Source organism: Camelina sativa, chromosome 1 (genome assembly GCF_030686135.1).
Source record: "Camelina sativa cultivar CO46 ecotype springtype chromosome 1, ASM3068613v1".
Lineage (NCBI taxonomy): Eukaryota > Viridiplantae > Streptophyta > Magnoliopsida > Brassicales > Brassicaceae > Camelina > Camelina sativa.
Genome location: NC_141880.1, coordinates 13668923 through 13694112, shown reverse-complemented (window position 1 = coordinate 13694112; position 25190 = coordinate 13668923). Strand labels below are relative to the sequence as shown.

The 25190-nt window shown below is 33.8% G+C and overlaps 3 protein-coding genes across 3 annotated transcripts; all 3 read right to left on the bottom strand.

The window, feature by feature from the left end:
• Window positions 1-6035: 6035 nt before the first annotated feature.
• On the bottom strand, window positions 6036-6906 carry LOC104790908 (putative E3 ubiquitin-protein ligase ATL44). The gene has a single exon (XM_010516709.3). The coding sequence runs from the start codon at window positions 6772-6774 to the stop codon at window positions 6190-6192; it is 585 nt and encodes a 194-aa protein (XP_010515011.1). The 5' UTR covers window positions 6775-6906; the 3' UTR covers window positions 6036-6189.
• A 3606-nt stretch (window positions 6907-10512) lies between these two features.
• On the bottom strand, window positions 10513-13674 carry LOC104790892 (aluminum-activated malate transporter 6-like). The gene is made up of 6 exons (XM_010516694.3): window positions 13256-13674; window positions 12684-12821; window positions 12321-12590; window positions 11817-11953; window positions 11592-11738; window positions 10513-11475 (listed from the first exon to the last, which is right to left on the bottom strand). Exons 1-6 carry the CDS (start codon window positions 13512-13514, stop codon window positions 10807-10809), a joined length of 1620 nt encoding a protein of 539 aa, XP_010514996.2. The 5' UTR covers window positions 13515-13674; the 3' UTR covers window positions 10513-10806.
• A 1107-nt stretch (window positions 13675-14781) lies between these two features.
• LOC104790883 (MLO-like protein 8) lies at window positions 14782-18738 on the bottom strand. Its single transcript, XM_010516686.3, has 15 exons — window positions 18028-18738; window positions 17781-17838; window positions 17377-17606; window positions 17169-17285; window positions 17026-17086; window positions 16819-16907; window positions 16610-16684; window positions 16436-16524; window positions 16310-16359; window positions 16194-16234; window positions 15929-16102; window positions 15807-15842; window positions 15650-15717; window positions 15490-15550; window positions 14782-15417 (listed from the first exon to the last, which is right to left on the bottom strand). The coding sequence occupies exons 1-15, from the start codon at window positions 18244-18246 to the stop codon at window positions 14989-14991; spliced, it is 1797 nt and encodes a 598-aa protein (XP_010514988.1). The 5' UTR covers window positions 18247-18738; the 3' UTR covers window positions 14782-14988.
• Between the last annotated feature and the right edge of the window lie 6452 nt (window positions 18739-25190).

The window sequence follows — 25190 nt, the reverse complement described above, 5'->3', positions numbered from 1 at the left end:
CTACAATTCTTAGTTTAATATTTAGTCCCATTATGTCCATATGTCAAAAGATGTTTATGATCTGTTCTACAAAACTAAACCTAAAAGTTAAACCCTGCGCAATTTTTCTAGTCCCAAATTTCATCTAACAACATACAAACTTAAAATACACGGTGCAAAGATATGATCAAATACATACACTTTAATTGGTTTCTTACTAAGACCTACAGTCTACAGACAATTTGAGTGTTCATTAAAGCAATATGTGCTCATAAGTTAAAAAAATAACTCTTTTAACATTATTCTGCTTATTCCAATACCCTTCCCCAAATCACTTGTTGCTATAACACAACAAAGCTGTTACATTTTCCAATCGCTGAATGATCTTAACCGTAGAGAAGTTACCGGTATTATTTCTCCTTTATAAGCCGTCTTTAAGAATCATAGGGCTTATAAGCTGAAGAAGAGCTGGTTCAACACTCAACAGTATTTGCTTTTTCGGCAAGTCCACCAACTAGAGAAAACAGAGCAAGATGATCATGTTCTAAACCATTCTTGACAAAATCTGACCTTTTTATAGTCATGTAGATTTATTTCTTACAACTCCACACAACACGAAAGGTCCAAGCAAAGAAGCCAATTTCATTTTCACTCTGACCTTTATTTCTCTTGATGTAATGCTTTTTTGGTGGCTGCGCCAAAAAAACTCTTGCATATTGATGCAATTAGAGACTTAAGTCCCAGAATTAAATATGTCTAATTTGAAAATCACAAGAACAACAACAAAATCGTGCAAGGACAATGATTCTAGTGTATATGTTTCCCTTGTGTTGGTATATTTGTGTTATAGTGCTAAAACATACATAAGGTTAAATATGATTTACTAACACCAGAAACCAAGTAATGCTTTACTGAAAAAGGTGATAAGATTCAAGGATTAACATAGACTAAGTTATGTATATTAAATTATTGATTAATGAATAGGAAAAATCCAAAGTTAAAAAGAGTTAACTAAAGTCAGATCATCAAAACCCTGAGCTACTTGGTTTTTAAATACTTCAATCTCTCCTACAAATCATGCATATTGTTTCTTCTGATCCATTTCCTTTTATGAAACTCTGCTCAGTTTCTTCCTGTTTTCCGCATTAGATCGTCCAACATCATTCTCATTTCTTTCAACTCAACATGAAAAAGTCATTACAGATTCATCAACCATATATAACAATTTGTCCAATTTCAAAAATCAGCAAACATTAGATGCGTTAATATATAATTAACACTATGCATTACTTGTTCTTTTTTTTACCTGCAAAAGATTTTCAAACTTCGTTTCCATTTCTCTTGTCTTAGCCATTTGAGCCTTAGCAGACTGAAACATTACAGTTACAGATACATATCAACCATCTATATATAATATATGTCCTTTGAAAATCAAATAACACTATTTATTGTTTTTTACCTCTTGCAAGGAGTTAATCTCAGCGTTACACCTCTTAAACATGAGAAAATTCGAATGGACACATTAAAAATCAACCATTAGTCTTCTATAAATGCTAATTAAGGAGCGATCAATGTGCTTACCTCTTCGTGTATGGACAAAGTCCAAGTACCAACTGTAGGAAAGACGATAAACACAAATGATAAGCTTCTTTCGAATGCAAAAAAAAAAAAAAGCACAGCTACAACCATAATCTAAATTTCCAACAACCCCAAGTTATTTAGTTTACAGCCACTTACGTATTTCGCAGAATGCTAATCCTAATATTAGACCATAACCAGTCCCTCTCATAATGATCTTTTTCTTATCCTCCTGAAAGAGAAATTTTTAGAGGTTCTTAATACAGATGGCAATGGAGTATCATAAAATAAAAACACACAGTTAACAAAGATAGAACAAATATTTTAAGATTCTAACACAAACGTACACCTGTTGATTTGCGAACTGACCTAAAAAAAAAACAAATTCGAACAACAAAATCGAAGAAAGAAACAGACATTAACCTGTAGAAAGAAAACTGAGCAGACCTACAAAATTCTCTGCGCGAGATTGATTGTCAACTTGAAACGATGGGAAATAAGAGAGGATATATAATAAGGCAACAAAAACAGTGAGAATTGAGAAATTTTGAGGGATCTTAATGGGCCGATTTAAGTATTCTACTAGGGTTTTTTTTTGCTTCCGGAGCAAGTAAGTATTCTACAACAACAAATATATATATGTAAAACTATGCGTATCTTCCGTAATATCCTCTCATACTGGAGTTGAGTCATGAATGATCTTGTGGAAGCAAGGAAAACCAAGCCCACGAAGAGTAAATTCAACAGTAATGATTGTCTGCAACTGCAAGTCTCCACCCCAACTAGAGAAAACAGAGCAATTTGGAGATCCACTAAACCACTCCTGACGAAATCTGACCTTTCAACACCAAAAGTCCAACACAAGTGATTAGGAGGACTAGGATTATATTCTTGTGTACTCTTTCTTCTTTGGCACTTGTACCATTTTGATAACCAGTTTTGCTGGATCCAATATCCGAGAATCTTTCTATATAGTATTCTCATAGCTTGGTCCAAGAATGTATCACAATTGTGTTCATCCACGTGTCAGTTATTTTTCAAGGATCGTCTTGGTTTGTTAGGAAATGTTATTCAGTTCTCGTTTCTTTTGAAATCTTAAAGAAATTACTGATCAAGTCCAGAATAACTGTTAACTTTGGAAATAACTACATAATTCCATACAAGGGTTGAATTGATAATGTTACTCAATGGTTGATACATATTTCAAGGTTTAACACTTAAAATAGTTACTATTTAGTAATTTACGAAAAAAACTTAGAAGTTAAAGAGTTAAACAAGGTGAGACTCAGATTCATCAATCTTGAGCTACTTATTTCCATATTCTGCCTTCATTATCTGCACCATATCACATTAATTTCTCTTAGCTTTTTTCAACGTGTTGCTGCTGCCTTAGATTCAGATCTCCACTTTTTTCAAATCCTATCTGTGACTGAAACAAGATGAAAAAAAAAAATCAGGTGGATACATTACATATGGAGCATAATTGTGTCTATTAACCATTTCTTTTTTACCTCTAGGATGGACTTCACTTTAGCCATAGTGGACTGAAACAAGAGAAACATCAGGTGGCCGCAGATGTTCAGATCAACCATATAAAGGTTATCTTTCTAACTTTCTAAAATAAAACAACTGCATATATAACATCATTTCTCTTGCTTACCTCATCGAACGGCTTTCTTATGTTGCCTGAACGACTTCTTATGATTGAGAGAATCTCAGCCAACTGAAACAATTGGAAAAATCAGGTTTAGGACATTTAGAAATCAGCCCATAAAGTGTGTCTTTTCAAAATAAAACAACTTGAGATGCAATAACACCGTTTCTTGTTTACCTCTAGACGGGACTTCAGTTCATACATAGACTGAAACATGAGAAAAATCAGAGGAAGAAGCATTAGAAGATATCAAACCATAACTCTGTATCCTTTCCAAATCAGAAAATTGCAGTTTTTTTTCCTTACCTCGGTGGCAGAGTCCACCCGAGCCATAAGCGTCTCCGATGACTCGCTGCAAGAGTCCACCCGAGCCATAAGCTTCTTAGTCTTGAGAAATCCGAGAGTGTACACGTTTAAAATCAACCATAACCGTCTATTTATAAAAAAAGAATAGCTAACGAACATGTTGGGATAAATGTGCTTATACCTCTTCCGCTTCATCTGAATTAGAGTATAAAGCAGCATCTGAGGGAAGAAGACAATAAAGAAGATTGATAAATCTTCACAAGCAAAACAAAAACTACAGCCATAAACTAATCAATACCCGAAAAGATCCTTTTACAGAGTCACATACGCGTGAAGAATCCAAGACCAAATATTGCATTTGTCTTAGAAGCTTGAACAAAAGCTCTCCAGAACACTCCCTTCCTCCCCTGAGAAGATAAATCTCTCCTGCCATAATACTGCAGTTTATTTCCCATTCAATTTCAGTTCATGGTTTACCAAAAGATCAAACAAAACAAAGAACAAAATAACAAAAGAGGCAAGAAAATGTTACCTTCAAGAGAATGGAGCCCAAGAATCCCATGATGCTCTTGATCCTGTGATATATATATATTTAGGTATTCTCTTAGTCTTCAACATCATATATAAAGATGGGAGCTTTAAACGAAAACCGACAGTTTAAACAAAACATAAACAAACAGAGGTCTAATGGTCTTATGGGTTCATCTCTAATGGAGAAAAAGGTGGAGCCTTTCGAGCATTGGTGGTCTTGTGGGTTCATCTCTAATGGAGAAAAGGTGGAGCCTTTGGAGAATTTATGGGTTTAATGGTCTTTGTGAAAACGATACTAAACTAAACATAAACACAAAATCTATGTGAGAACTCACCTAGAAACAAACAGAGGTCTAATGGTCTTTTATGGGTCTAAAGGGACAAAAAAAGGTGGAGCCTTTAGAGCATTGGCGATCTTATGGGTCTAAAGGTCTCTAGAAAAACCGATACTAAGACAAGCATTAACAGTTGTTGATTGATGTGCAAAAAACTTCACCTAGAATTAGAAATAAGAGTTGTACGGAAAACCCTAACAACAAAATCAGAAACAGAGAAAAGAAACAAACAGAGGAACGGCATTGAGTAGAGAAAGAAGAAGATTGATTTAACCTAGAAACCTTTACGCGAGATTGTTGATTTCTTTTTTTTGTTTCAGACGATGTTGAGAGAGAGAGAACACTGAACGCCAACAATGTCTTCTAGTAGTACCGTTAACTTGCAAAAACGCTGGAAACAAGAGCGAACGAGGCAAAACAAAACAGTGAAATGTCATTCAATAAACCGGGTTTGGTTCGGTTCGTTTTCTGGATTTTGACTTTGATGTCAGAGCGGTGAGAGTGAGAGACAGACCACGTTTTGTTGTGTTACAAAGACCCAGAACGCTCTAAAGGCTTCCCATAAGAAATGAAACTGATCCATCAAAATTCAATCAGTTTGGGCCTAAAAAGCCCTCTAAAATCAAATTTCTAATGGAATCTGATTTCAAACATATTTGCGCTAATTTAGCTCAGAGTTCAGTTGTATACAAAAAGTCAAAACTACAAACTTTGGCCAATTCATGTACAAATTTTACCTATTTTAGCTTAAAACATACACTAAATTAGTAACTACTAACACTACGACTTGTTCAATTAATGGTTGCTTTTTAGTTTGACACTTAGTAATCCTACCAATTGCCACGCCAAAATCAGTTGTCACGTTATAAAACATTTTTAAAAGCTGTTTCTTTTTTTTATTTCTTATATTTGATTTATTTATTTATTTATAGTTATATACCAGTTCACTTATTTAGTCAAAAAACGATTGGTAGATTTTTAATTTCTTAATCAACACTCTTACTAAAGAGGGAGGAGGAGAGAGGATACGATCTATTCCCTTTGTTCCATTTTACTAAATACTTTAAAAAAAATTTATTTGTTTTATTTTATTTGCATTTCTCAATTTTTATGCATTATTTATACAGTATTTAGTTACCGGTTTTGTGACTTTTTTTTTTTTTTTTGGGTGTAACGACCGGTTTTGTGACTATTTTGACTTATGTAGTATATTTTCTATTGGATTAATTTTCTAGATGAGAATTTTTTATTTTATTTTTAATGTAAGTTTTTGTGTTTCTAGTGAAGAAAAAAAAAGTTTATAAAATGGATGAGATGGAGTACAATAATGATATCCCCAATAGTAATTGTTAAAATTATGGAAGATGTCAGCATTAAAGAAACACAACTTTGTTCTTATACAATTGATTGCAAAACCCATAACAATTTTATCCAAAAGTAAGAAAAGTAGAAAACAATCAATTATTTCCCCTGAAAAGGAACTTGGTTAATTTCGGAGGGACCGAGGAGTAGTGCTTATTAGGTTTTGTTTGCCTCTCAGATAAGCTCACATGGCCGACTCCATTAGCTGTCTGATCAAATAATCTAATCTATATTAGAGTATTTCACTCTTCTTGTAAATTAGATTTTTGGAAAAAAAAAACAAACAAACATCTCGAAACTTGAACTCCATCTGAGATTTGATTAAGTACAGTGGATTAACAACAACAAGAAAAAGAGATCTCTAATCCTAATTTTAACTCACTTTACACATAATTATGCAACTAGTTATTGTTGCCATGATAAAAAAAAAAACAAAAATTAGTGTTAAGGAAGAAACGTAGGGATGGTAGTAGAAGAAGAGTGTTGGTGATGATGTTGATGTTGATGTTGATGTTGATGACGATGAGCTTGATCTTTCACCCCCGCCGTGGAAGCGTGACCACACCGGTCACATCTCAACGGCGTAAGAATCCGGCGACAAGAAGGACAAGACGACCTAGAAACCAGCCATTTGTCTATACAAGCCACGTGGAAAGAATGGCCACATAGAGGAAGCACTCTTATCTCTTCACCGTCGGCGAACTCAGTGAGACAAATAGCACATTCCGTCGTGTCTCCGTCGTCACCGCCGCCGGAGGTAGATTCCGCGGCGGTGAAAGTGGATCTTGGTAGTGACTGAAGAGCTTTCTTTTTCAAGCCTTTGTTCGGAGACGGGGAAGAATCTCCTCCACCGCCGGTGAACCTCCGTAGCCAAGCGCAACGCACGACGGCGGCGAGGCCAGCTACGCATATAAGAGCGCAAAGAAGAGCTGACAAAATCACCACCATGTCTGATTCCGCTGCGATCATCTCTTGAGACGGTTGTGGTGGCGGCGCCGCCGTCTCGAGTAATCTTGACGGCCGAGTCATCTTTTTTGAGCTTTGGAGTTTTTTTCTTTTTTTTTTTTTTCCTTTTTCTTTGTGTGAGTTTGAAGACAAGAAAATGTGTGGAGTGATGAAGATAAGAAAGAATCTTGATCCACGTTATAATAGAGACACATAAAGGATACGTACATACATATATAATAAATATGTGTATATAAAAAAAATAAAGATATTATTAATATTTAAATCAAAAACTATATTATAATATAATACATGCATGGTTTGGATGAAGAAAAACAAAATTAGTAAGTACTAATTATTTACTTGTTTTTTTTCCTTGGAATTTATTGGCTGAATTAGTGTTTGCATGCAATTTGTGTCTCCTAATTAATGAGAGTATTGTAGTTTCGTGTGGAAACAAATTCAGTTTAGAAACAAACATTTTGCTCTTAAAGGAGATACATACATCTATCTCCAACTTCTTAGATCACAAACCCTTTTTTTCTTTTTCTTCCTACACTTCCAAATTGTGTGTGTGTATGTGTGCATGTTCATTTCTCTTGCGACTAAGTCAATTGATGTTGAGAGATCATCAAGACTCTTGATTATTTTCATTATATGTATAAAAATTATTGTTTTTATATGGTTATGGTATTAAAAATCGGATAGAGAGAGAGAGGTGAAGGTGACTAATAATTATATTTATTGAAATTCGAAGGAGAATTTGGAGTAGATAGTATTCTTTCCGTTTCAAAATATAAGATATTTTAATTAAAATACGCAAATTAAGAAGTTTTTATTTTTAACAAATTCAACCAATCAGAAACAATACTGCGTAATATAAAATACTAAATTAATTTAAAAGTTGCATAGAAACTTGAAAACATTCTATATTATGAAATGGAGGGAGTAGTATATAAAAAGAAAAGATGAGTAGGTGGGTTGGCTTTATAGGTTCAGTTTTGACGAACACATTATCAAAAGGTATAAGTAAGCTCCTTTCTCACCTAAACGGCTAAACCTACCTTCGATTAGACATGTTTTATTTTATTTTTAATTTCTCTTACATGTAAATTTTTTTTCATAATATGTTCTTGTTTCTGTCATAACCCTAATTAATAAAATAGGAGGACAAAGCCAAATGAGAGATCAATGTGTGGAATAGAACATGGCATTTGTAAATAACACCGGCCACTACTGGTTGGTACTTGGTTATTTATTAACTTATTGCATTATACTTTTATTTTTGTAATAAGAATTTTAGCATCACAAACTTTTAGTAATGTTTTTGCCAACCAATTAACCGACCATTTGTTTTTGGTACACGAGATAATTTTTGAAGTTGTTGTCAAAAAAAAAAAAAAAATTTGAAGCTCGAAATTCGCATTTTGTTTCTAACATATTCCTTCTTTCTCTAAAACATTAATGTTTAGAAGTTTTTACACATTTTAAGAAAACAATAATTACTGAGTTTAAATATATTTTTTTCTTTGATTAAAGAAATATTATTTAATTTTAAACCAATAACAATTCAAAATTTTAAATATTTTCAATGATTATTTTTTTGAAGTTTATAAAATATCAATTTTTATGGGACAAAAAAAATATCTTACAACATTAATTTTTAGGAGACAGAGAGGTACTAATTTGTGTGTGTAAATTGTCTTCTACTAATAGATTTTGGATCTTGTAAGTTTTGTATAAGCCTTGGTGGGATCTGGATTTAAATCAATTATTATCGAAAACAGAATCTTTAAAAGTGGATCATCGTGTCAATAAATTTGGTAGGGATATACGTATATATAAATCGAAACAGGATACAATTTGACACGTAATGTATTGGTGAAATCTTTACACTATGAATTAATAAATAAATAACCCGCAGGTACACGTCTATATACATTTGAGGTTCGTCATTTTATATTTGAAGTTCACACCTTGACCAATGACCACAATAGATAGAGAGTCTATTGTATCCAAGTAATTTATAACTTTGTTTTTTTTCACGTCTAACAAACCTCAAACCACTTGGACTCTTTTATAGATGAATCAAGTTCCAGTTAAACCGTGTCTAAATGCTAAACCAGATATCAAATCCAGTCTCAATTAAACCTTTTATTTATCAGAAAAAAATTGATTAGTTGGGAAGCTCTCCATATCGACGCATGTTCCTTTCTAATCAAAGTGATAATGTCTTAAACTGATAATGTTTTTCTCTTCTTTTAGCATTAAGTGTAGCTCATAACACCCAATAGCGCAAAAGTAATACAACTTTAAGTCTTTAACCAACTTAAGTTTGTGACTCTAGCTTTCGATATAAAAACAGTAGAACTTGAAGTATAAAGACATCCGAAATGGAATCTCTTTAGCTAACTTGCTTTTTATTTTATTTTTTAACGTCTCTTTACATGAATGCAAGACATGTGAATCTTACTAAAATACAAAGCAAAAGACAAATATAAAATAAAAGAAAATCAATAATGTATATAGATAAAAAAAAATCTGTTTAACCAAAGTTGTTGGTTTTGGTTTTTTTTTTTTTTTTTTTTTTTTTTAAATTCCAAAGAGGATTGGATCTCTTTTACAACAGGGTTTCTCCGTACTAGATACACCTACAATACAATACAAAATAAGTAATATTACATATCGTTACTGGAATTAAAAACTTTGGTCTTGGGTTAGTAGAGTTTAGGTAATGTTGTTCCCTTTTCTTATACTTTACAATTAACCTATAATTTTATCAGATTTAATCACGAGAAACACTATATCATAATCGTTTTTTTTTTTGGGCGTAGTTTTCACCTTAAAATTAATCAAAAAAAAATCGTAAAAGTGGGACTTTCCATTTAGGTGTTGTTTCGAATTCAGAACTTCATCAGTTAAACGCCTATTTTGGGATGGATTTTGAAGTCTAATCTGATACAGTTATAAATTATATCTCAACAAAAACCCAACTGCAGTATTTGTCTGATGATCACTATAACTCCAAAAGTTATAGAAAACCTACTTATGAAAAATGGGGTGCACATGTGCTTGTCTGTCTCTTCGACTTTATCTTCTTTTATTTTTTTGTTTATCAATCTTTTGTTGTTGTTCTGTTTAAAGTGAATATGCCTTTTAAGTTTTAAGTTATCTGTGAAGTACCAATCACAGGGATTTTGTAAGGAACCCTTTTATCATATTTTAGATATGAAATGATATTTTATATCCCATGTGCTCCCCTCTGCGCATAGCTTATCCATCAACTCTCTCTATTATTTAGCATCATTATAATTGCCAGTCCAAAAACATATACAGATGATCATAAAGCAAACACAAATTTTTGTAGTCTTTTCCTATCATACCACTGGAATTTGAAGTTTCTATATATTCGATAAAGAGTTATTCTGTTTCAATATATCTTATCTTCATGTTCCATTTTCCATTTTCCTAATCAGTGAAAGAAAACAAAAAGAAAACAAAAAAAACTAACACAGTAAGAAAGAAAAAAACATACAAGGCCTGGTCGCACTTGAACTCTAATTTTGATTCTAGCGACTACTCAATCATTTGGCCCATCAACTAAACATGTGATTTTTGTCAAACTTATAAAGCTTTGTTCTTTGGTTACAACTCCTTTTCAACTCGACTTGGGTTTAGCCGGTTTGGTGGAAAACCATTGCTATAAAACAATGTGGCAAATAATGAGAGGGATTTTGAGTTTTAAACGAAGTTAGGTCTTACTATATGTGCAACATGTTCTAATTAAGCCACTTTTCTAATGAAGTATCTGGAACAAAACAATTGAACTGGCAAACACAAAACCCTATAATTAACGTACTAAATACAAGGTATTCGATAATTATTAACTTCTTCACCACGGCATCGATCTATAAAAGCATTACAGAAATAAACCCTAAGCTGAGTCTACAACTCTTTTTGTTTTGTATAGAATGGTAATGTTACTATGCACTTATCTATGAAAAAAGCTAAAGATAATCATTACCAGTCAGATGATCAAATAGAAGATGAAAACAGCAAATGAAATTATGAGAAAATTAGACAACATTTACCACATGATCCTCTCAGGATTTAGTCTTAGCTTCTGCTAAAGTATCTCCTAAGTCTCCTGAGTCTGGTCCATAATCTCTCATGATCAACCACGTTAAAAGGAACGGGGTCTTCGAAATCTGCTTTTGTGCTTAACTCCTCAAAGGCGCTTACAAGGTTCTCTAGCCTTGCAACAAACTCTATGAGAAGGGAAGCAAACGTAGCCAAAGACAAAGAACTCGCGCTTTCGTATACTTTATATACTGTATCATTCACCACAGAACCACCAATGAAGGACACGCTTGGCCATGTCTCTCGGTTCCTTAACATCATACTCTCTGTTGACATCCATGTTGGAGATCCATCATTACCACTGGCTGGATTCTGATTGTTGCTGCTGATGTTGTTAGTGTCCCAAATCTGACTTAAGGATTTGATCACTTTGGTATCGTGAGCTTCTTCTTCTTCTTCTTCTTCTCCTGCTTCAGCTTGCTCTTTAGTAGCCGCCCAGCTTTCTGAGTTGACAAGAAGGTAGGATTTACTGTCTATCTTCATCTGTAACTCCTCTGCTGCACGTTGAACGTCATTTAGAATCTCTCTCGGGCTTAGCTTCTCCATTTTCTCCACTTTGTCTCCAATCAAACGCAGAACTTTTTCTCCCTCATTGCCAACTCTTTGAAGCTCATGACGAAAAGCTTGTCGTTTCTCTGGAGCTGCCTGCCAAATCACAGAGGTAAAAAATGTTCTCATATATCATCGACTTTGTAGCAACTTGTAAGTTTTTAAACATCTTATATGGGTTTCATGAAATAGTTTAATAAGGATTAAGGAACCTGTATCTCTGAAAGTACGCAACCATGTATTGCCATGATTGTGAAAGCACAATGCCTTAATGCACCACTTAGTTTGACATAGTTTTTCCATGGATGGTTAAACGTTTTGTAAGGTCCATGTGGAGGCTCCCATATGGCAAACTCGAGCTGCATAAAAATGCAATTCTTAATGCTAAGAACATGCAATTTCTTTTTAGTTACTGTCTCAACTTCAAACATGCATACCAGTGATTCTTCTTGGCTTGTAGATTGAATAGCGGACCTGTAGCCACTATATAATGGATCATCAGATGTTTGGTACGTGAGAATCTTGGAGGGTACTCTCTCGTATTCCACACATTGCAAGTAGCCATTAACACATCCTATATATATTTAAAAATAAAACAAAATCTGAAATATCAGTTCAAAACCTGAAACTTTACAAGGAGACACTACCATAAATGATAAAATGACCAAACCCAAAAAGGCTAATTGAAAGTAAACGGTAAACTGGATTTGTCCCACCATCTACTTTTCTTAGTAGACTTCATAATTTCATATTAGTAAATAATTATCTCGTTAAATTTCAAAATCAAACTAATCATAATATTATTTTTCAATCATATCTATTTAGAATCTTCATCTCAAAAATATATGATTTACATTTTAGGAATTTGATTGGTCCATATCATCTGAAAACTTTCATATTCTTTGTTTGAAGGAAGGACCATTGAGTTTATGTTTATTTACCTTCTAGGGAATTAGCCACACTTTTGAAATTATTGGCCACCAGTTTATGGAGATCTTCTCCGGCCCATATTGGAAATATGAATATATTCACAACCAAAGAAGTGGTCGCACCGACAACAATAAACAAAAACCTGTAGTAGGCAGTGCTGAAGAAATCTCCTGAATTGTTCCCCGAAACAAGAACAATACAATATGTCAACAAGAACACCCTGAATGCATATTCATACGGCTTCATGGCCGGGTAGAGTTTCGTATAACTAGCAATGAAACCTGATAGATCAAAGGTCAAAATTAAAGAGAATGTTACTATATCAATCTTCAAAACCCTCATGTAGGAGGAGTACAAGGGAAATGCGGCAAAACCTGCAAGGAAAATGCAGATTATGATGATGGCTTCCTCGAACTCTCCTGATAAAACAGAGAGCCTTGCGATGCCAAGCGCAAGTCCTCCAGCTGATAATGTGCCTATCCCTCTGTTAAATCCTTTGACCAAAGTTGCTCCTACAAATAAATATTTGAATTATATTAGGCGTTAAGCGGATGACAACTCATCGGTTATAGCCTAGACTCCATAATCAATGTTTAGGGGCTGTTATTGGAGAGATGATTTCTAAATCCATATAGAATTGTAAATTTTAAAAATCAAAACACATGGATTTTGAAATAACATGTTTTATCCTTGGATTTGAATCTTCTTTTTTACACTTTCAAGTCTATACAAATCCATTTAAAACATACTGTGGATTTCCAAATCCATTAAAATCATAGAGCAAAAAATATTTTAATTTTATTATTTACGAATCATGATAATAACGGCTTAATCTTCCAACGACCGGCGAACATGTGCAAAAAAACTCAAAACCTAGAAGAAACACATATAAACAACAAAGCAAGCTTTCCCAAATCTAATCAAATCAAGAATGAAATTCAAATACCTACGGAGTACTCGAAAACCACGACGACAGTGAGGATGCCCCATACAGAGTATTTACTAGCACTATGCAGCGGCTCCTTGAGGAATATGACGACAGAGCAGAGACAGAGAGCCATTCCCATCTTGACGGCGAAGAAGAGCTTCCGAGGATCAGAGTGTCCCATCTCGTACAACTTGGAGACCCCGCGGAAACACCAGTTGGATTCATTATTCTGCTGCGAGAGAAGCCTCTCTCTGCTTTGCTCATGAAATGGACTCATTTTGTTTCCCTAAATTATTCCTTAAAATGAACCTTGTTGTGTAGTATATATATTGAATAGAAAGAGATTTTTGTCATTACTTTGTATGTACGTTGCAAATACTTCACCACATCATCACTAACAAAATATAAGTTTTTAAATTATGCCTTGTTTTTGTTCCATATGTGGACCTGTGAATGGACCCTATCATAAAGCGGTTATTAATTACGCGCGTATCTTATACCTAAACATAGAGATAGTTTAGGAAAATGTCAAAAACAAAAGTTTCGATCTTTTATAGAAAAAAAGAAAAGAAAAGTTTTAATGGTTTTGTGTCTCGTGAGTAATGTGACTTTGATATTGTGAAAGCGTCGCAATTTATTACATCTACCGGTCCCTCGCTCACCATTCTTCCTTCCAAGGTCAAAGTCTAGCTACCCACCCTTCTCTACTACACTTGAGATGTTTTCTACTAGTATTTTTTTTTTGTGTAATAAAAAATATATAATCATTTGGATTAATTTATTTTTCTCTTTTCTTAAATTATGTTTAGGTTTGATAGACGAGGGAATAAGTTGATGTGCTCGTTTTTGCTTGATTAGTGAAATACTTCTCTGCAAGCCTAGCTTGTTTAATAGTGATCGGTATACAAACTAGTTGCTGCCTTGTTTAATCTTTCGTCTTATTTCTCTATTCGTTCATGCTTTGGTTGCTTCCACATTAAATAAAAAATCGTCTCTAAGCAATTGAAAAAGGTTGAAATTTATAGACACTATTGAGAGAAACGAATACATCAAAGCCTTGGAAACTCACTCTTTAAGGAGATGTGAAAAAAACTCGAGCCAATGTAGTGATGTTCATTAGACCAGTAGGACGATGAAGAGGCACCTTGTAAGATAAATCATTTATGGGTTACAAAACAAAAAACAAACCGTCCTCAATCATGTGTTACCACTCATATAACTAAATTGTGGCTCAAGTGTTACCACTCATCTCAACTCGACTTTGGTTTAATCAATTAATTAGAAAACTGAAAACCAAACCAACGTTATAGTTCAATTTGGTTATTTTGTAAGAGAACATCATAACGAAGATTGACAAATCATTAGATAAATAAACCAAAACTTTCTTCTTTGTGTTGTATAGTTTTTATTTCGAATTAGCTTTGACAAAATTTGAGTAGGCTTTAATGAATTTTACTAAATTGGTTCTTAATATTTGTCCCTCATTTTCTTACGCCGAATCTCTAATGGCAGAATCTGGACTGTTATAATTGGCAATGGAAGAAGGGCAAATCCTAATTTAATTACTATTGTCAGCAGTACATTACTTTTTCACCACGGCATTTGATTTACAAAGGTATTAGATAAATAAACCAAAAACAATGCTTTGCAGTGACAGATTCTGATTCTTTTACTGCGATGGTTCTTTACTCGGGGAAGGCTTAACTTTAAAAGAACTCTTTAGAATCAGCTTTACCATCACGGCTAGTCTCTCACCGGTCTTGTGATGGTTCTTTACTCGGTGCAGGCTTGACAAAAGAGAACTCTTTAGAATCAGTTTCAGTGTCACGGCTAGTCTCACCAGTCTTTGTCTCTTTAGAATCTGGTTCAACCTTCACAACAAGCTCGAAGCTTTGAGGAGATCTAGGAGGAGTCAAAGCTTCGTTGTCTGTGTCGAGATCCGATGTTTCACGGTCAAGTCCTTCGTATCTCATCGAATGTGGTGTGGTCTTGAAACGTTGCAATGATCGTCCAGACGAAGTAGACCTAACTGTTGATGATGTAGGGCTCGTGCTTCCATCTCCACCAAGTCTCTTAGTGGTGGCTTTCACACCTTTCTTCTTCTTCACTGCCATTCTCCATTTCTTGAGTGCCTTTGATGTTTGTTCATCGAATACTGATTTTTTCATCCGCGAACCCATCTAAATCACAGAGATCTCTTAGTTTACAGACATGTCCAGTTTAAGTAACATATATGAAAAACTGAAAGTTACCTGAGTTACGAGTGCGTAGAGAGGAAGTGTGATGTAGCTGCAAAGACACAATACTGCTACACTGCAAGAGAAAGTAAAAAGGAAACAAGATTAGTGGTTTGATCATGCTGTGTAGACATGATCAATATCTTTTCACACGTCTCTGAGATTAGATACTTACGCGATGGCTACTTTTACAAGTGCAATCTTGAAATTAGGATGGTAGCATGAATTATTTCCAAATTCATACTGCATTTACATCGAGGGAACAGAGAATTACGTACTCTTGTCAAGAAAGAAATGCAGATGAAAAGCAACGAAAAAAACTAAGTTGTTACCCATATCCAGAAGAAATACGTGATCTGAAACGCGTTCTGCAAAATGTAAAAGAAACGATTCAAGAAAATAATGAAAAGGATCTGTGTTTTGTGTTTAGGGATTTGTCTGTTTCTTTAAGTACCTGAAACAAGGCAAAATGCATGAGATGAAGGATTAAATGGGGACGGCCGAACCAGAAATACTCATCGTTGCCTTGTACAAGCGGCATTCCTTGAACTACCGCATGTCTGTCAGTGATTCCGAGAGCCATCCTTGTCATTATCGCTTGAAGCTTTGTCCCTACAGCTAAAATTATCTTGAAACCAAAAAAAAAAAACAAAACTGTGAGTCCTTTGAAATATTATTATTTGGAAGATTTCACCGAATTAAAGTGAAAGATATCTTACGATAACCGGCACTGCAGTGCCAATGAACATCATCTTGAAGCCTGAGATACCGAGGAAGAAGATTATAACAAGTCCGTTGAACAAAATTTTATACACTTAGTGACTTAGATACTCACCTTCAATGTTTAGGAGGAGGAATAACACAAAAGATACCCACAAGACAGGGCTGCAATAAGACACAAGCATTAGATATAAGCTATAGGGATAAACACCAATGTTTGTAGAAAGTGTTATAAGTTTACCTGACTCCAACGACCACCTTGAAATCATCCTCCAACGATCTTTTAATGTATTTTTGGAAGTTGAATTGACTTCCCGGAGCTAGATGAACCTTCATAAACCACAATAGAGCGACTCAGCAAGATCAATATTCTCTATACTAAATCGAAATTTGGACTGTAAGTCAAAAAACTCACAGCGATGAATCCATTTCTCAATGTCAAATAGTCAGTTTTTCCAACGGATCTGAAAAACTGTCTGAAAAAACATCCCTGAAAAATGCATTGTATTCGTCTAAAGTGAGAGCCATATCAAGAATAGTACCGAATAGTAAATTTGGTATGTGTGCTACATTATCTTGAGCTGACTAAGAATAGAATAGAAGCAAGAAGACGATGGTTCTTACAATATAGAAAAAGATTGGAATCCGAGTCCAGAAACTGGTGTGCGCTCTTACAAAAGACGTTTCATGAGTTAGCCTGAATCTGGAAGTATCTATACAAAGCAAGAACAACAAACACACAGTAACTAATCAGAGCTCAGGACACCTCAAGGATTAGGACTAGAATTGAGAGAGAGTAGCCTCAAGGTCAGAGAAAGTGCATTAGCGTACCCGTTGAAAACTCGTAATTATGGGATGATGTCTCTTTCTCCCAATGCTTCCATCCGCGAATCTGAAAAGACCAACAAAAATCTTTAATACAACCCAAAAACTTTCTGTCAACGAAACTGAGATGTTGAACTCTTATTAAGTACCTTCAACCTTCCAAGCATCATAGTTAAAAAGCTGTACATAACATGGAAAATGGCTAGGAAGAATATAAGGATGTGCAACTGATGAAGTGCCTGAGCAGAGATAAGCTCTTCATGACCCTGCAACATCATTTAACATTGACACGCATTAACAATCTTCAGATTAACAAGGCAAACATGTAAATGAATGAGAAATGTAAGTAACTCTCACCTCCTTCTTGCATTTTGTGACAGATGCTTCACCTCCTGATAGGACTCTGTGCGCAACCCACAAGAGTCTCCTGTGACTTTCACCATTGTCGTCATCTTCCTCTTTTTTCAAGTGTTTAGGAGCAGGACACGGGAGCATCGTACGAGCAACATGTGAAGGGATACAAATCCTCAAAATGTAGCTTTGTCCAAACGTCAGAAGCAAAGAGATAAATCCAAGAACCATCAGCTCTGCAACAATTCATATCAACAAGTTTAACATGGATCGAATTTAGATAAAAATAACCAAGAATGTATCTAAAAATCGAAAAAAATCTTCCTTGGGATAAGACTCACATACTTGCAAATTCCAAACAGAACAGAAATTGACAAAAAGTAGTAAAAACAACATTTGCAATTTTAGACCTGATTTGATCTTCTCCAAGGCATCGAGAAGAGCTGTCTTGTGCCGATCCCATAGAACCTAAATCAAAGAACAAAGTTCACTTCAAGACAAATTTGCCAATTTTCAAACATAAACCCAAAATCTCAGACAAAGACAGTTCCTATTCACAAATCAAAGAGAACCCATCTACATTAAACCTTCAAATCCAACACAAACAAACCAAAAGTACAAAGATTTAGCATAAAACCAAAAAAAACAAGAACAGACCTTTCCAACTTTGTGAAGTACTTTTTCAAGAAGAACAGAAACAACGATGAAGAAAGTACAAACAGCAGCAACAGCCCAAGTAGGAGTCTGATTAAGCTCTCTATGTATCACTTTCTTCTCATCCTCCGCCGCAACCACCGTGACTCCTCCACCAATAAGACACCAGAGACTAAGAAGACAAATCAGCCGCCGAAGCAAAGAACCGTCGATAACTCTCATAACTCCGCGTTTTTTCTTGTTTTTTTTCAGACAAAGTATTTGGTAGTAACTGCTTCGTTAACTTTATATAACTAGTGTTAGAAGTTGAGAGAGTGATGAGCTGTCACATTTGCGGAAACGCTCGCTCGCTAGTAGGTTCACGCGGTTGCAAAGAAAGAAAAAGACTCGAGCTTTGTACCTATTTCGAGTAAACCCAAATCAATGAAAGATACAAAAGTTAAAATTATAGATTCCCCCTAGATCGAGGAAGTTTTTAGATTGACGACGGTGATGATGATTCAATCTTTTTTCTTTTTTTTTGTTTCTCTATTACTTTGTCAGAGTACGAAAAAAAAATGATAAGATATGTTTATTTATGTCATTAATGGTTTTTTCAGACAGAGAGAGAGGTAAGAGAAGAGGAATGAATAAAGCGCGTGAGATGGTTTCTTTTTAAAAAAACAAATAGGTAAGTTTGAAAGCAGTGAAAGGTGGCTTTGATTGAGAAACTGTGATTGCTCTTCTTGTCTTTGACTTAGGCAAGCAAAGATCAATTTTAGGAAATTGTAAGAAAAAAAAAGGAGAATTTTTTTGCGTTCGAATCAATATTTAAACTAAATAAGGTAACATTGGATTCTCAATAATTCGAGTAATTAATATTCTGAAAGGAAATTTAATTCACATATTTTATTTTTAAATCAAATGTAAAATTTATTTTATATACATTAATAATAGTATTAGTATTTTTTTGATTGATTTATTTAATATTTAATATATTTTTAAAAATATTGTTATTGTTTGGTCACCAGTTATTATTTTGTTACTTCTTTCCATGTTTTTCTTTCATTACTAAAAATTTATTTATTTGGTTCCACATTGTTCTTTTTATTTATTTTCCTTTTCTTCTATTAAAAAAAATTATTGTACATAGTAAATATTGAGAATAGTTAACGGCTATCATAGAAGAGGAATCATCCTCTCAGACACGGTTATCAAGACACCTTTTGCAACCAAGCTTCCTGGCGCTAGTGAGGCCTTTGTCCGCCGGCGTCGGGATCAAATCGACCAATCTCTTGCTCAGCTCTTCTCTGCCTTCTTTAATGTAGCTTTTTCTAAGTTTTTTTTTCCTCAATTTGTTCTCTTTGTTATCCAAACCCTAATAAAACCTACCTTGAATCACACCAACGAAAACCATATGTGTCCGCCGATTTGCCACTCACCGGAGAGAACCTCTTCACAAAGTTCGGGCACCAAACATACTCCCTCATCACCGTGGCTCTTTCAAGCGGAACTAGGATTTTCCCCAGTGGACCTAGGTTCCATCACCGATCCAAACCGAGGTCACCGGCTGTCCCCGCCACTCTTTCAATCACCAGAGTTGCGCTTTACAACACAAACCCCTCCGTTACTCTCGGGAAGCCGCCACATCTTTGATTCAACTTGGCAATCGGTTGCAAAGCTAGGATTTTTCCTAGTGGACCTAACTACCAATGGTGTTTCTTACCACGGTTACCGCTGCTCTCTCACTCAACAAAGAAGTCTCCTGCACCGCAAATCTCTCTGCAGTTCTCGGACGACAACCTTCCTCGACAACCTGTGCGGCTCCTCCTGCTGAAACTAGAGTTTTCCCTAGTGGACCTAGTTTTAAGCTTAGGTCCATTAAATCAAAAAAAACTCTGAGGCCATCAAATCTTATCAAATAGGCATCAATAGCATCTCAAATCCCAATTCCTCAACGCCTGTGAATAGCCATTGTCATGATCTGACCTGTTTCCCGATAACTGATGGTCGAAGACTCCATCGACGAAAGGTAACACTAGCTCTGCTTTGGCTACTCATACATCTTGTACATAACCTAGCTTTAGATGTCTTTAGGGGCTTGCGGTTTGAGTATAAATCAATATGGTTCCTTAGTTTATGCTTCTCGATCTGTTCTAGCATTAGGGATAAGCTTGGCTTTGAATTCTTTATGTTCATTGACGAGTATCACTTAAGCTGGTCACCTGATGATTCCAAGCATCCTTTTCGTCCCATTCCTACCACTCGGATCCTAGACCAACTAACTTTTAGTGTGAATCATCGATATGTTCCAATCCTTATGCTTTGGATGGTAAAGCATCATTGCCCCGACTACAAAACCATAGTCTCCCAGATCTTCGCTGCACTGTTACTGTGGATACTCTTCCTGGTGGACTCCAAAGCAGCGATTGTAATCTCAGCGTCTCAGCGTCTTTTGACCATGACCAACCAACCGTCCATCGAACTTTTTGAGGGTGGCCTATCGACTTGCCATGATCTCACATGTGCTAAGGAGCTTTCACGCCCTTTGTTCAAAGCTCTCTTGGATTTACAGTTGATGTACTATCTTTTTATTCTTTTGGTATTGGGGAATACCTTTGGCTGTATTGCTTTAAACCTTGGAACCTTTGCTGTTTGTTTTTCTTGTATATGTGGTTACATTGAATGAATGAAAGCAACTGTTTGAAAAAAAAAAAAAAAAAAAAAAAAGAAGAGGAATCATCAAGATATGTGGACACTTCGTCAATTAGAGGATGCTTGGGAAATCGACAACACGTTTTTTAAAAAAGTTCTTGAATCCTCAAACTCTTATTCTAGGAATGCAATTTCGTCCCATGCTGGATTGCTGGTCCGGCTTGACCCTGACGACTGACGAGCAAATAATTTTACCACAGAGGACAAAGAAATTGTCTCCCTTTTGAGCATGCCCAATAACTGTATTTTTTTTGCTACTCAAAAAAAAAACTATTTGGCTACGTGCAGCATTACTGGCTTACTGCATAAAGGCCGTAGAGAGACTGAGAGAGAGACTAGTGGTGTTTTCTTTTTAAAACCTTACTTTTGTTTTGCTTTCTGTGCTTTGGTAGTTTATTTTATGATCACTTTCTAATTTGATTTCACATTCTGTCCACAACATACAAACCTTTAGCATATTTTGGCTTTTCTTTATCTTAAAAAAAACGTAAAGCCTCTTTAATCAATATAATCCTTTTTAGTGAAAAAAAAAAATAAAGACAGTAGCGGTTTCCTACTCCGTTTGAACCATATATTACAGAATATATAAAAGCAGTTACGTGCGCATATATGATTTTTTTTGCAACTAGAAAAAATTATTGATTTCACTACACTTTTTGTTTGTCTGTGGCGTTGGAATTGTGGATGTCTTGTCTTTCTTCACCTAACCAAATAAAATAAAATAAAGCATTGCATGATGATAATTACGTCCTCATCATTAAATCAATAATAGCTCCTCATTTCTACCTGCATGCCTACTGGCTACTGATATATATGAGAAATATTTATATAGCGTGAGAGAATCTGATTATTGTGTAAAGAAAACAAGCGAACGTTGAAAGAAGAATAGATAAATGACCAGACAAAAATTATTCTTTTCAAAATGGATCTCTGTTTGAAACCTAACAAAAATTATTGGTCATCTGAAACTTAGAGAAGTTATTTGGAGATGAATTTGTGTAGAGTTGATTGGTTTTTTAAAAAAGTGGAGAAAATTTAAAAGTTATTATAAATTTGCAAATTTGTTATGGATTTTTTATAATTATTTTATGGATTATTATTGATTGTCATGGATTTACATTAACTTCTTTTCCTTCAAAAATTTATTTTTAAGGATAAAATAATTTTAGAAAAATGTCAAATGGAATGATTTTTTCGAAAAAGTAATGATGTAGAATTTTTTAAAAAATAAACTCATTTTGAAGAAAATGAGATGTAAGCATTCTTGAATCTCAACAAAGTGGAAAAAACTAAAAACTGGAGAAACATGATAGTCATACCGAGTATGTGGACATATGAAATGAGAACTGGAAGTCAACGAAGATTTAAACATTTTAAGAAAACAATATTTTATGGTATCTTGCTCTTTCGTTTTCATAATTATCGCTTCCAAACTTTGTTGAGAATTATGAATGTTATGAAAAAAATAATGTTAAAACTATGAGTTAAGTTAGAAAACCTAACAAACACACGCAATAACCTTTGACTTTAGAAAAAAAAAAAACGAAATGGACTTTAACATTAGTCCAATGTTAAAGACATAATTTGTATAATTGATGTGACAATACCCAAGTACTTATAACAATACCCAATATTGATCAATTTATGTGACATTGTAAAAAACTAGGTGATATAATTTGTAGTATAAATTAAAAAAAATTGTTTATAAGATTAAAGGTACGAAGAATAAAGTAAAATATTGTATGGGCTATATTTATTTTATTTTTTATTTTTGGGCAAACTGAGAATAATATTAAGAAAACGGAACAGAGTTTACACCCGGTAAGGAAAAGTATTGTATGGGCTTGTTGCTTATGACATTTTCCTTCAATTTCAATATCGATTTAGTTTGAGGGAGATAGTTTTGGGCTTCCACCTAAGTTTTTTTTTTAGTTTGGTCCAATAACTAAAAACAAAGGATGCATAGTTACAATTTTGAGTTGAGGCAATTTTTCTTAATCTAAAATTACATTGAAAAATTAAAAACAAAACATTGGTTGCCTACATTATTCTTAATATTATGAATGATGTGGTGAATATATATATCAACGTAGTTACTAACAAGATGGCTCTTGAAAAACATTATATATTGGGGAGTCTTTATAAATCTCCGCCCCCTTCCCCCCAATAGTTGGGAGGAGCGGAGATGTCGATCGTCTCCCAAATGGCCAAATCCGTATAACTTCGTCCACAAACTAAATTTTTTTCGAGAATATTGAAGAAGCTGAAAATTCGGGTCCCCATGTTTTTTAGTTACACTACAAAATATGACGTCGAAACACGTTTTGTAGCTATCGTACTAGTACATAATTCACTTTTGGTCACCTCGTGTCACCTCATGCACAGCCTTGGTTCATAAATTAAACTGGAGTTTGAAAAGTCAAAATGTACATGAGAATTAATCTTCTTCCTTTTTGTTTTTTTTTTTTTTTTGGTTTTTTTTTCAAGTCAGTTATTATATTATTTGTCCACTGCATCGCGAAAAAGCAAGAAAGATTTGTAGGAAGTGAATAATTTAGACGCATACATGTGTTCTTTAATTTTTAGGATCACATGAATTGTGATGAAATCAACGTTCGGTGCTCGCGGTGGATATTATAACATAAGAAAAACACTTCTTGTCAAGCCTTTAATGAAAAAAAAACAAAAAGAAAGTCAGATATTGCTTTAAAAAATTTCAGATATACGGAGTTTTCGATAACCAAAAATCGACAACACGTTTAAAAAAAATAGCTGTTTACATTCCTTTATCCTCTCTCCTTTTCATAATAGAAGATGTTTAAAAAAATATATTTGTTTTATAATATATGATTAGGTTTTATCCCACGATACACTACGAGTTTATTATTTTGCTGATATGATATTGTAATAATTTAGTGGTACTTGTAGTAGATGGTGAATTGCACATATATATATATATATATTCTTAACAGTTGTAGATATGTTTTGTATAAACTCTTGATTCGCAAGTTGAATATACATTTTATGATTTGGTTAGTTTTGGTTTATGAATGAATGATATGACATATTTTTATTTTGATTCTCAATTAATATTATTGGATTGATAGTGTACATTTAAAGCTAATAAGAACTTAGCAAATATGTAATCGTTTATTAAACGCAAATTAGATATTTCCTAAGATATGTTCATTTTAAGTTAGTTGATATATTATAGGGATGTGATTATAGAATTTGTGTTATCAATTCTTTTTGTCAAACTCAGCCCTAAAAATTTGGCATGTAAATTAGATCTTTCCTAAGATACAATGGGCACTAAATGACATTAATTGGATGTAAACAAGTACGTTATGGATTAAAAACCGACCCAAAATATTCGGTAATCTTAAGGAAGATCCAGATAATTGAATCGGTTATAACTTTAGTTAAAAATCTGACCCAAAGTTGGCAAAAAGCCAAAAAGTGATGGTACCCTATTGTACTTTAAAAATGTATTTCTAACTCTATATGTGGATATAGTTGTTTGGTTATAAATATCCTAAGAAATTTTTTAAAATATATATCCGTTTATAAAAATTCAAATCACATCATATGCTGAAAAAATCTAAAATTTTATTAACTTTATTTATTAAATAGTAATTAAAATAATTAAATATAAGATTAAATAAAAGTGCAAAGAGAATTATATTTTAGTCTAACATATAGATTTAAATTAGGTAAATAGTTTTTAGGAAATTAATATTATCAAATAAGGAAATGATTGTGTTTGGATGTAAGGATTGTAGAGAATTTAGTTGAGAATTTGAGACTTGTTTGGATACAAAGATAAGTGAAGTTGACACAAAAATGTATTTCAAAAATGTTAAGATATATGTTTTTAATATTTTATGTAATTTTTAGATTAATTTTTTATTTTATATTATGCAGTTTTGTTTATGATTGATTAAACTTTTAAAAGTAATTATTTTTTAATATGTGTATAACTAAAACATCTTATATTTAAAAAAAGAGAGAGTATAAAACAGTCATGAACTTAAGCTATTAGTATTATTGTTTTAACGTACTACTTGCTGGTTCTTTTCTGGGACTGGCTATTGTTTTTTTTTTTTGTTTTTTGTTGTTTAAGTTACCTTTACTAGCTATTACGGATACGAGAAGTAAGAAAAACACAATTTTAGTTGTGATATATGTAAAGCTGATTCTAAACGATATGATCTCAGTCCAAATGATTGGTCAATTTTAAATTCTTTTGTTGTTCAATTTACGTGACGTTACGTTGTCCACTTCTATCCTCCAAGACTCCAGCTCTGAACAAAGACATACATACGCATATGCATGTGTCATGTATTTTTTTTGTGTGTATATATAAACTTATGTATACGCACTAAAAAATCAAAAATATACAGTATATATATGAGGTGTCACAACTTTTTTTTTGTCACGTATTTTTGTGTGTGTATATATAAATATATGTA